The 13,160-nt window shown below is 42.6% G+C and overlaps 1 protein-coding gene across 8 annotated transcripts in view; it reads left to right on the top strand.

Annotated features, from left to right (window-relative positions):
- Larp1b (La ribonucleoprotein 1B) overlaps positions 1-12,187 on the top strand; it is a 91,736-nt gene extending 79,549 nt beyond the window's left edge. For 6 of the 8 annotated variants that reach the window (XM_077803503.1, XM_077803500.1, XM_077803501.1 and 3 more), the window contains 7 exons: positions 105-274; positions 691-797; positions 4,766-4,956; positions 5,433-5,577; positions 7,915-8,024; positions 8,823-8,950; positions 10,949-12,187. In XM_077803503.1, the coding sequence (XP_077659629.1) occupies positions 105-274; positions 691-797; positions 4,766-4,956; positions 5,433-5,577; positions 7,915-8,024; positions 8,823-8,950; positions 10,949-11,188 (1,091 nt within the window). In that variant the 3' untranslated portion in view covers positions 11,189-12,187. The remainder of the gene's footprint in view (positions 1-104; positions 275-690; positions 798-4,765; positions 4,957-5,432; positions 5,578-7,914; positions 8,025-8,822; positions 8,951-10,948) is intronic. The other 2 variants (XM_077803502.1, XM_026390902.2) reach the window with 1 other exon arrangement.
- The last annotated feature ends 973 nt before the right edge of the window (positions 12,188-13,160 follow it).

Below are 13,160 nucleotides of genomic sequence, written 5' to 3' on the forward strand. Positions count from 1 at the left end.
TATCCTCAAAGTAAAATATCTTCCTAGCATCTAAATACTTTTAAGAGCTACTTATTTTGCAGATTTGACTGATTAATTAGCTCAGAAGTTGTTTGATGTTTCAGAAAAAACTTTAGCAACAGTGGCCTGTTCGTGGCCCACGGCGGTTCCAGAATCTCCAAGGGTTAATCCTGCAAGGACACCCCAGACCCCCCGAACACCCAGGCTGCACGACCCTGACAAAACACCCAGATTTTATCCTGTTGTTAAAGAACCAAAAGCCATTGATCTACAGGTAATGAAACAGCCAGGAACACGTCCCTGAACATTACCAAGTTCCTATCACATTTTTTAAATGTATATTTTTAAATTGTAAGAATTCATTTAAAAATGGTACTTACCATCACGACGTTTTCTTGGGTTAAAAATGATCTTCTTTACAATTGGGTGGAGTCCTCAAAGGTGATCAGAGGGTGTGATGGAGAATCAAGTTGTGTTTCCTGCAACCCTTGTGTTACAAACCTAGCCAAGGGTCTTGTTAAATTTTGCAACTTGTATGGGAGATGTTGGAGTTTTGTGACTTCATGTGATTTCACAATGTGTCATCCACAGTATGAAAATGTCTGAGCTGGCTGACAGCAGAGGGTTTGATTTGTTTGTGAAGTGCACACTACTGACAGTGACTGCAATGTCTGACTTTGTTTTCTTCAGAGTCCCAGGAAGAGAAAGACGAGGCACAGCACAGACCCCCCTCTAGAGTGTCATGTCGGCTGGGTCATGGACTCCAGAGACCACGGGCCACGAGCACCCTCTGTCAGGTACCACCTTGATCTGAAGGTCCATTGAAAATGGTCACTAATGGAATTATGTCAGGAAAATATAGAACAATATAAGCAGTAAAAAGAAATCAAGGACATGAGTCAGTGGGCCCAGCTGGTTTCCATTTCAGTTACTTTTCACAAATGCAAATGCTCAGATTTATAAACTATGGAGGTCTACAAAAGTTATTTTTAGGAAGATCCCAGATTCTTAATGGCATTCGGTAGGTTCTTAGTCGATACTCATTGACAGAACTGATGTGCTAAACCATCTACTCAAACTAAAAAGAATATGGAGACCAAAAACAATGATACTAATTACAATCATGATTATTGAAATGATGATGGTACTCGGCATTGAACCCAGGAGGCTTTACCATTTGCTTTACCATTAAGCCAGATTCCCGGCCCTTTTTAAATTTTTTTTTTTTTTTTTTTTTTCCGAGACTGGGTCTTACTAGGTTGCTGAGGCTGGCTTTGAATTGCGATCCTCCTGCCTCAGCCTCCCGGTTATTGGCATTTCAGGTGTGCACCATCATACCTGGCAATTATTATTTTGACTTTTCCCCCTTTTCTCAGGAAACAACTTATCTGACTATTAGCTGGAAGCATTTTTTCTTTTTAGCGTTAATTTTTTTAGGATGGTTATGTACCTCAGAACAGATTCTGGGGCGCCACTGGAGAGGGGAAGAGGTGAGGAAACACAAAGTGGCCACAGCACCTCACCTCTGTCTCTCTGTATCCTCATCAAACACATCTCCCCTCCAAGAAAAAGTGTGTGGTTCTTCCGCCCATCAGTGGAATGCTGCTAGTGTTTTCCAGCTCTGTTTGAACTCTTGATTTGTCTACTGCAGCAGGGTATTTTGAGATCAACAGATAACGGTGGAAAATATTCCCTCATTAACATTTAGTTAGAATGTTGAGTTCTGAGATTTCTTAAGATTTGTGTTTTTATCATGTGTATTTTCTTGTTGATAATTAATAAATGTAGTAACTGTGGATTCCCAGCTACCACCTATTGCGTAGTGTTGGCACCCTCAGATATGGTCGATTTACTTTTGACCAAGATGCCAAGACTGTTCAATAGGAGAACAGTCTTCTCAAATCATGGTGCTGGGGAAACTCGGTAACCACCTGCAAAAGAATGAAGATAGATTCTTGCTGTATTCCATATACAAAAAAAAATTTAACTCTCAAGTTCAGGACTCGAAGTCTGAACCTGAGAGCTAAAACTTCAAAACTCTGAGAAGGAAACGTAGGCGAAAGTCTTCGTGAGATCGAATTTGCCATCAGTTTCGTGGGTCTGACACCAAACGCACAAGCAACAAAAGAGAAGAATAAACGGACTTTATCAAAATTGTGAACACTCGTGCATCAAAGGATACTTCCAACAGAAAAGTCAGCCCGATGGGAAGATGTGGTAGATCAGACGTCTGTTAAGGGATTCAAGTCCAGAATTTTAAATGTGCAAAACTCTTCAGTAGATATTTCTCCAGAGAAGATGTACAAGTAGTCATTAAGCCTAGGAAAAGATGCTTAACACAGTTAATCATTAGAGAAGCACAAATTAGAAAGATCCCATGAGATACCACTTTGCACCCCCTGGGACGGCGTTATGAACTGAACTGCGTTGAAACCCTGGCCCCTGATGGGACAGTCCTTGGAGACGGGGCCCTTCTGAAGGGAGGAGGCCTGCTCCAGCCATTCTTACCGAAGAGGCAGGGACAGAGACCCTGCAGGCCCACCCAGAGGAGAGGCCGTGCAGGCACACACAAGAAGGCGGCTTCCTGTGGACAGGGACTGTCTTCGCCGGCCAGCCTACTGGCGACTCCATCTTGGACTTCAGCCTCTGAGACTGTAAGGAAATGAGTTCTGTTGCGTAAGCACCCAGTCTGTGCTGCTTGTTAGAGCAGCCAGAGCTGACTAATACAGATGTATGATCTTTAAAAAGGAGTAAGTGTGAGGTGTGGGGAACTGGGCACGGTGCTGCCTTGCTGGGGTATGACGTGCTGCAGCCACCAGCATTTTCTCAAAACCATGAAGACACAGAATTACTGTAGGACCTAGGCCTTCTACTCCTGGCTCTGAATTCTGAAGTCAAACAGGGACCTGAAGAATATTGGTTTGTTACTGTTCACAACAGCATCACCCACAGCCAAAAGATGGGCAGCCCAGGTGAGCCTGGGCAGGTGACTGGACGAACATCCGGTGACGTACACTTACAGTGAAATGGAAGGGCGTGAAGTCTGGGTGCACGCCTACTTCATCTGCAGAGGGCCAGACGCTGCATGATCCCGCTGACACAAAGTGCCTAGAAGAGTCAGGTTCACCGGGGCTCGGGAGCGGGAGGGGCGTGTCATTGTTCAATAGGTACAGTTTTTGTTGGGGAAGGTGAAGGGTGATGACACTGGCAGTGTATTTAATGTTGATGAATCATGTACTTGTGAACAGAGTTTAAAACAGTAACTACTATGCTGGGTGTGTTCACACACACACACACACACACTCACTCACTCTCTCTCCCCTAAAAAAATTTCACCACCGCTTTTATCAGAAAAGTCTTTGAGATTCAGAGAGATACTGTCTCACATTTAAAAAGGGCGGGGGGGGGGGGTACTCAGTGGTAAAGCACCACTGGGTTCAATTAACAGTTACCAAAAAAGAAGTCAAGTCTTAAGGTGTTGGTGGGAAAAGTCTTTAGGTTTTAGGCTCATGAATTACACAGATAGAAGATTTCCAAGATCTCATTTTTGCTGTTGGAAACAGGTGTTCCGTCGTTTTCATTGTCATTAAAGACCCCTTTTGTTCACTTTTGAGGAAACATCTGACACGTAATGAAATCTGAATGACCGCATCGTTGGTTGTTTTCCTAATTTAAAGCGTCACTCCAGGGACCAAAACAGCACGTTCCCTCACCCCTGAGTGGCACCTTGAGGCCACCACTGAGCTTCAGTGCGCCACAAAAGTGCTTTGTGTTTCTCTCCTGATTTATGAAACGGTGGTTAAGAAAACAAGGACATTCACCCTCTTACCCATTTTTAAGTGTGCAGTCAGCACCCTTGTGTTCTAAAACAGAGCTCCAGAACATTCAGATTGCAAAACTGCAGCTTCTACCCCATTTTTGCCACATACGTAAAGATTTGTACTCAAGGGTTTAGATTTCATAAACCTACTTTTTCTGCTTCAAGGATTCCTTAAATTGAAGGTGGCATTAATCTTTGTTTCATTGCAAGTGCCCCTGCCTCAGTCACATCAGCAGTTTTACAAACCGCTAGGACAAATTTCAACAGGTAGAAAGAGCAGACGGTGTCTTAGTGTCACTGTGAAGACAGCTTTGATCTTGCAGACTTCCCCAAGGTTCCTGGGAACCCTCCAGGGGTCTGCGGACCTTGCTTTGTCTTACAAAGATAACTTTGGTGGCACGTTAGAGGAGGGAGCCTGGAGAAACAAGGAGAGCAGTTAATTCAAGCGACAGAAGAGAAAGGCCTAATTTAAATAGTGGCGCACTGATGAGAAGGAAAGGACAGACTTAGGAGTATTTCAGAGGTGGAACTGATGTAGGGAGTTGCAGGTGTGTCTTTGAGATAATGAGATTATTACCTCGGTTTTATGCCAGATTTTGTCCCCCATATCCATAGATCCATTTATATCATTAATTACTCAAGTTAAATTGGAAATTTCTCCAGTTCTTTAACAATCATTCAAACACTGAATCTGAGCTGCGTTCGTCAGGGATCTGGAGGAGTAATGAGTCTCAGTGGTGTGCTTCTCCTGATTGTCTCAGCGTGAGACGTCCTCACCTGTCCTTCTCCGCTTCCCCCTTGGCCTGCCAGCACAGCCTGAGCACCCCTGTGTGTGTAGATCTGTTGCCACCAGCTGAGCTCCGGCGGGGGTGGGGGGGTGGGGGTCTGCTTGCTTTTGCACTGCTCAGGACAGAGGGGTTGACACACTGGTTCTGGATATTTCAGTTTGAAGGCTTTCTCCCCCTCCTCAAACAGCAGTGCCAACACGCCGCCCCCGGGAGGGGTGCCGCTGGTGGGAAGCTGTGGATGTGCTCCGAATTCCTTCCCTAAGTTCCAGCACCCTTCTCACGAGCTCCTGAAGGAAAACGGCTTCACCCAGCAAGTGTATCACAAGTATCGTCGAAGGTGTCTGAGTGGTAAGGCGCTTGTCCTTTATCCTCCAGTGTTATAGCTAAAGACAGAACTCTGCAAAATTTACATCGTGTCGTTTAATATCTGATTAAGATTCTTTTTTAAAAATCTTTATTTTTTTATTTGTAGCTGGACACAATACCTTTATTTCACTTATTTATTTTTCTGTGGTGCTGAGGATCCAACCCAGGGGTGCGAGGCGAGCGCTCTACCGCTGAGCCACAACCCCAGCCCTGGTTAAGATTCTTTAATTTTGTTTTACTTATAAGTAAATAATCACCGTTAAGTAAATTTGTTTATATATGTTCTTTATTCATGTATTTCGTAGCTTAGGCACATTATGAAATGAAATTTAGTGTATTCTTGTTGTTACTATGGACAGCTGTTTATGATTTGGCCAGTGCCATGTAAAATATCTACTCTGTCAACTTTTTAAAGTACATTTGATTTTAAAATGTTTTAATATTCTGACTTTTTCCAGAGAGGAAATGCCTGGGAATTGGACAGTCCCAAGAAATGAACACCCTCTTTCGTTTCTGGTCCTTCTTCCTTAGAGATCACTTCAATAAAAAGATGTATGAGGAATTCAGACAACTTGCTTGGGAAGATGCAAAAGAGAATTACAGGTCAGATATTTTCTAATATGTTTATACTTGGAGTGGTTTTTTTTTTAGCATTTTACTTATGAACCTATTTTTTTTTAAATATTTCTTTCTTAGTTATAGATGGACACAATATCTTTATTTTAGTTTTATGTGGTGCTGAGGATTGAACCTAGTGCCTCATGCATGGTAGGCGAGTGCTCTACTTCTGAGCCACAATCCCAGCCCATGAACCTATTTTTTTTAACTTAATTTTATTTATTTATTTTTATGTGGTTCTGAGGCTTGAACCCAGGGCCTTGCACTTGCAAGGCAAGCGCTCTATTGCTGAGCCACGACCCCAGCCCCTATACTTGGAGAGTTTTAAAAAGTAATCTTAAAAATAAGTACTAAAGCCACCTGATTTTTTAAAAATATTTTTTAGTTGTAGGCAGACATACAATACCTTTATTTATTTATTTTTAATGTGGTGCTGAGGATTGAACCCAGTGCCTTGCCTGTATTAGGCATGTGCTCTACTGCTGAGCCACAACCCCAGCCCAAGTCACCTGATTTTGAACCAGGAAAGCAGCACCACATAACTGGAGCAGGAACCGTATGCATTACCTGCTATTACCTGGCAGGTTACCCTAAAGCCGGGAAGCTTGAAACAGCAAGCATTATGGGTTCACAGCTTCTAAGGGTCAGGACTGAAGGAACTGTCTAGCCGGGCAGTTCTGGCCCAAGGTCTCTCTGGAGACTGGAACTGGGCTGGAGGACCCTGTTCCTTCACGTGGCTACTGACAGAGGGCTGTGCTGTGTCTGCATTCCATTCCGGCCACGGCAGCTCCCCAGAGGGTGATTTACAACATGGCTTCACCCCGAGTCAGTGATCCAAGATAGTGTGTGCTCTTGTGCGGCTTGTACAAGGAGGTCACACACCGTCCCTCCCACCGTATCTCACTGCTAGCACAGACCAGCCCTGCCCCAGTGAGGGGGAACCTGCCCAAGGTCACGAATGCAGGAGGTGCATCAATAGGAACCTTCTCAGAGGTGACACGGGCTGAATGGGAGCATAAGGTCCTTCTCCCCAGACTCTACACAGCTGACCTCCCTTGCATGTGCACACATCTCCCCTAGTGGAAGCCTCTCAGAGCCACACCAGTCTTGAAGATTTCTGGAGATAAGAAAAAGCAGGTGTCTCCTGACACATGTCCAGTCCCCTCCCTTCCACCGGTCCTGTGGCGGTGGTTGGGACCACCTGCTCTCGACTGAGCGGGGCTCCACCCCTCTGGACAGCTGCCCATGGTGTGCTGGGCTCTGCTTTCCTGCCCCCTGTCATTCTGTCCCAGCTCAGCCCTGGCCTCCTGGTGTCCCTTTCATCCTCGTTCCTGTGACCTTCCGTCAGAAGCTCAGCAACATCACACCAGGCTGCAGAGCAGAGGCTTAGCGGCAGCTGGTGGCCCTGCATTTCTTTTGGTGGCTTGCTCAACTTATTTATTCTTTTGGACAGACCATCACTGTCCGTTTTGGAAATAAGCTAGTTACAAAAGAGATGCACACTCACATACGCTGCTGCTGCCTGTGGAAAACAGCCGGTCAAGCTTACGTTACCCGTGACAGCAACGTTGCCACCTCTGCTCCACTGAGGCACTCAGAAGGACGGAGGGGTCTTTAACGGCGGCATCTTGAGCCAGACATAGTCCTGCCGCCTTCACGGCCTGGTCCACTCCTGGGTCCTGCTCATCACTGTTGGTTGAAAGCCGAGTCCGCAGTTTGCCGATCTGTTGCCTAGAACTAAGACGCCACGACACTCGCTGTCTGACTTAAGTAGAGGTTTTAGCTCCTTTGTTAGTACATCTGCTATCACTCGTACTCAAAAGTAAAGCAGCGGGGCTCTCTGAGGATCCCTTTAATTAGACTTGTTTCATTATAGTTGAATGGGTCGATCACAGCTAGGCTCCAGGGCACGAGTGTGGTCTCAGAGTGAAGATTATATTCAAGAGTATTAAGTACAATGGACAGACACATCATTATAAATCTTTTTTGGGGAAAATCTAGAATATTCCTAATGTCACCAAATATTTTGCAATTCTTCAGAAATACCAAGGAGAGAGAGAGTGCCCATCTAGAGAAGCCACACTGCCCATCAAGGGCCCTTCTCATTCTGCAGGTTCCCAGTGCACACTCACTGTGTATTGTAGCCGAGTCAGTGAAACCAGTAGCAAGGCCAGCTAAGTGTCACTAATTGGCCTTCAGTTCAAAGTCTGCGTACTAAAAACCCATGTCTCACTTAGGATCACATGTGTCACATTGACCACAAAATAGGTTGCATTCTTATAGCAAAAAATTTATTATACACCTTTTGTTTTCTTTGCATAGGTATGGATTAGAATGTCTGTTCCGGTTTTATAGTTATGGACTGGAAAAGAAATTCAGACAAGAAATTTTTAAGGATTTCCAAGAAGAAACCAAAAAAGACTATGAATCTGGTAAAAACAAACAAATCTTCTGTCTGAAAATTATCAATATGAATCTGTCAATAAACGGAGGAGCTTGTAGCTTTTGTCTTTAAGGAAAACTACTAGGACTTCAGGCCACTATGTGTCTTGTGATAAATGACAGGTACCATACAGTAGGCAGGCCCTTCCCAAGGGCCCTGGGAAACGACACCTCAGTGTCTCCCTCGTGCGGGCTGGCTGTCTTTGTCACAGTCCCTTGGCAGACATGGCTGCTCACTGACGTTCCACTAGGTGAACTCACATCCTACGTGATGCCAGCAGGCGTGCTCAGAAGGTCAGCAGGGCACAGTGGGGCAGAGAGCAGGCCAGGCTCCACCCGGGCCCCAGTGCCAGTGCTTGGCAGCAACGTGAGCCTAGGCAAGCTGCCAGCCTCGGTTTTCTCGTCCGGAACAGATGCACTTGCCTTACAGGGCACTTACTTTACAGGGCTATGTGTGATTCGAGTTAAGTTTGACATATAGGATTAAGGATTTAATCCTTAATATCCTCATCATTAAGGATTTCCAGAAAGAAACCAAGAAAGCCTCTGGAATCTGGTAAAAACAAACAAGTCATCCCAAATAACTTAAATAATATCTGTTACATAGCAAAGGCTCAGTAAATGTTAGCTGCCAATATTGTTAATTCATTATGAATCTTATTCTTAAGATCTATTGATAAAGTATATTTTGTAAGATAAATGGTTTCTTGCTGGTTGAATCACATTTCATATGAATCATTTTTCAAAATTCTATAAAATCTATAGTATAAATTCTTCTTTATTATTAGGTCAGCTGTATGGACTAGAAAAGTTTTGGGCCTATCTGAAATATTCTCAGTCTAAGACGCGGTCCATTGACCCCAAACTTCAGGAATACCTCTGTAGTTTTAAGAAGTTAGAAGACTTCCGTATTGATGTAAGTTTTTTCCTCTTTTTATTACTCATTATATTTCTATCTCTTATCAGTGACTTCACTTTATAATTTTTGTATCTTAATTTTTTATTTTGAAAATTTAACTGTTCAGTTTTGAAATCAAACTTGGAAACAGGCATGAGAAGAGCTCAAAAAATTACCATATGCCCTTCACTCAGATTTCCCAAATGTGAACACCTTCTGTAACCACAGTGCAGTTGTCAGTTCACTTTTACATACCACGTTCTTAAACATTTTCTAGATTTAGTGACTTTCATCTGGATATGCTACTAATTTCTCACTAGCAGTGCAAAAACTTTTCACTTTTTTTTTTTATTTTTATGGTGCTTGAGATTGAACCCAGGACTCACACATGCTAAGCAAGTGCTCTACCATTGAGCTACATCTCCAGTCCTCCTTCTTTTATTTTGATTCAGTGTCTGGCTGCATTGTCCAGGTTGTCCCTGAGCTTTGGATTCTGCCTCAGCTTCCAGAGTAGGTGGGATCACAGGAGTGCACCACCACACCCACCACTTTTCACTTTTTAATGTGCTTTTCTCCATATAATTTTTGTAATGTGCTGATAGAGATTTAGGGTTTCTTCATAGTAAGATTAATGCGAGAGTGTTATATGTATATGTGTAGGCAGGAAATCAGTTTGATTTCAAGAACAAATGGAAAGCATTTTGAAAAGTAATAGAATAAATTTAAGAAAATAAAAGCAAGGGAAGAAAAAGAAAAGGAAAAACTGAACACCTAGAATGAAGAAAGGAAAGGAAGGCCTGGCCTGTTACTGCTTGGTGTTGTAATTTATTTGTCTCGTACTTTTGTGGAACTGGATATGGTGGCTCAGGAATGGGGTTGGAGGTGCCCAGATCCCGGGAATTAAGAGTCGTTCTTCTAGAGTGACTGAGCAAGATGGGAGATTACTATTTTAACTTGCCTCCAAATAAAAATATTAGCCTAGTGGCTCCCGAGTGTCTGTAACTGAGAAGGCGTCCAAAGCTGGCTTATTTTAAACGCTGACTGCCTCTTGCCCTCCACCTGCTTCTGCTTGCAGTCTGAGTGGGCTTGGGAGCTTTCTGGGTATTGGGTTTGGAGATGTTGACAGTTGGTATCATCACTAATGCTTTCCAATTCCCTTATCACAGGACTTCTAGACAAAACTTGAAACCTGCTCTTTGACTGGGCCTCTTTGTTCCCCAGTTGCTTGCATTCGCCTGTTATTTAAACATTAGGACACTATTGCAAGCCTACGATAGGTGTTTAGTGTGGAGAAAGGGGCTAGAGTCATAAATGCTTCACAGTTGACAGAAGTCGAATAAAGAGGGAAAATGGCCTTACAGAAGACACTTTCTTGGAGGCAGGGAACCCAGCCTTATGCTTATGCCCTCTGTTAGTCTGCTTTGTGTCACTGGGACCAAAATACCTGACAAGAACAACTTGGGGAAAAAGTTTGTTTTGGCTCACTGTTCCAGAAGTTTAGGACATGTTCTGGCCCAAGGTGAGGCAGGACATCATGGTGGAAGGGTCGTCGGAGGAAAGCTGCTTAGCTCATGGCGGCCAAGGAGCAGAGAAGGGGAAAGGGCCACAGGTAAGATGCATCCTTCCAGGGCACACCCCAGCGACCCACCTCCTCCAGCCTACGGTGACTACCAGTCCTCCCATTCAGACTGAGATGGACTCACAGTCCCACCAATCTACCTCCAAACACTCCTGCAAGAACACAGGAGCTTCTGAGGGACACGTCAGATCCAAACCGTGACACGCCCTAGTATGTAGCTCGGGCGTATGGAGTGAAAGAATGAGCAGATGCGGTAGTTAGTTGTCATTAGGAAATTCAAGTTTAAGATCTTAAGTTGCTGTTCATGTTTCATTAAACTAACAAAATCTGTTGAAGGACCAAAATTATTTACCTCCTCATTGAAAAAGTGTGGTCGTAGATGTTGAAGGAAGAAAAATAGTCAAATTGTCAACTCTGTTGTCTTTCATGATCTGCAGCCCCCTATCGGTGAGGAATTTGGAAGAAAAAGATATTCGTCCACTTCTGGTGAGGAGAGCAACCGGCACAGACCCCCGACTCATTCTCCAAAGCCACTAAATGCTGCTGCGCCTACCTCCGCCAGTCAGCTCCTGGTGCCCGCCGACTCTCCCAGACGGAGCTCTCCACAGGAGTCCAGCGACTCGCCCCAGAGCTCTGCTGCTCCCATCTCAATGAATGGCGAAGTGCCCGAGAAGTAGACTCTTATGAAAGTTGTGTGTCCTTGAAATCAACATTTACATCAGTATTTATTTGGGAAAAAATCTTCTGATGTTTGATTGTGATAATCCGAAAAAGTAGAAAGGAAGAAATATGGTAGCATCTTTTCTAGAAGGCTAAGTTCCAAAAACGTTTTCCCTGTTTTCACAAACCAGGATAGTTTTGGTGACCTTTTGTAGACATCTGCTAGTAATGCATTTTGCTCTCAGTATTTCTTTAAAGCCACTGTTTACAAGAACAGCATTCCTTAATATATTAAAAAGCAATACAAGGAATGCTTAACATTTCAGCTCTTACTTCTTAAAGAAGATATAGTATGTTGTATTCATCTCTTCTGTAGAGCTCTCTTAAAGAATCCAGTTGCCCCACTACCAATTCATATTTGAACTTATCAAAACCAAAGGAAGATTACGTGTATGTTTTTTAAATTCAGAAAAAGTATATGAAAGATACATTTTTTCTTTTAGATGTATAGTTTAAAGGAAGCTTTTTAAAAATGTTTAAAATAGAAGTGGAAGTAAATGGCAAGATTGTAGTTACATTGAAGTCTATGCACTTTTGATGCTGGGTTTCATTTTTCTCCCCCTTAGTCAGACCTCGTGGTTTTCACAGTTGTTGTGTTGGTGTGGAATAAGCTGGTTATATATTAGGAGAGATTTATTTTTTGATTCTGTATAAATTTGCACATGTAATTGAAAACTGCATTGGGATTAGTTGGAATATTGTCTTAAATAAATTAAACCTCTGTTTTGAATGCACATGCGGTTTATACATCTGCAAAGTGGGCATTTCACAGCAGTCAGATTATCATCAATTTAAAGAGTATTCAGTCTTTTTGTTTCGTTCTATTTTGTTTTATGCTCATAAGTGTTTTCAAGAGTTATTACAAATTGGTTTCTAATTATTATTGCTATTGTAACTGATGTAAATGATAGTTTCAGTTTTGTGGGATTGAAAAATAAAGCACTTATTCTGAATTATTTGAATTGATTTTTAAATTATTTTTATTTAGAATACATTTGGAAAGCTATAATAATCCAGTTCTGCTAGTAGAAGACCATTATATTTCACGAATGAGTTTTGGTTATGGACTTATTATATCATTTTTACTGAGCACAGCATGATTCAAAATGCTGTATTGGCAGAAGCTGCAAATTTCAGTACACTGAATTTATTATTTTCTTTTTATTTTTTATCATAGATGGGCTATAATCTCTGAGTGTACATGTTACAGAATCATACTGGTCATATAGTCACATATATACATACAGTAATAATTTGATTAGGTGCAGTGTCTAAGACTTTGATCCACTTTGAGTTGATTTTTATGCAGTGTGAGAGATAGAGGATTAATTTCATTTCGCTAAATATGGATTTCCAGTTTTGCCAGCACCATTTGTAGAAGAGGCTATCTTTTCTCCAGTGAATGTTTTTGGCACCCTCGTCTAGTAAGAGATAACTGTATTTATGTGGGTTTGTCTCTGTGTCCTCTGTTCTGTACCATTGATCTACAAATCTATTTTGGTGCCAATACCATGCTGTTTTTGTTACTCTAGCTCTGTAGTACAGTGTAAGGTCTGCTTCACTTTTCTTACTAAGGATTGCTTTAGCTATTCTGGGTCTCTTATTTTTACAAATAAATTTCATGATTGCTTTTTCTATTTCTATGAAGAATGTCATTGGGATTTTAATAGGAGTTGCATTAAATCTGTATAATGCTTTTGGTAGTATGGCCATTTTGGCAATATTAATTCTGTTTATTCAGGAGCATGGGAGAGCTTTCCATCTTCTGAGGTTTTCTTCAATTTCTTTCTTTAGTGTTCTGTAGTTTTCATTATAGATGTCTTTCACAGGGCTGGGGATGTGGCTCAAGCGGTAGCAAGCTCGCCTGGCATGCGTGCGGCCCGGGTTCGATCCTCAGCACCACATACAAACAAAGATGTTGTGTCCGCC

The sequence above is a fragment of the Urocitellus parryii genome, chromosome 10 (assembly GCF_045843805.1).
Source record: "Urocitellus parryii isolate mUroPar1 chromosome 10, mUroPar1.hap1, whole genome shotgun sequence".
NCBI lineage: Eukaryota > Metazoa > Chordata > Mammalia > Rodentia > Sciuridae > Urocitellus > Urocitellus parryii.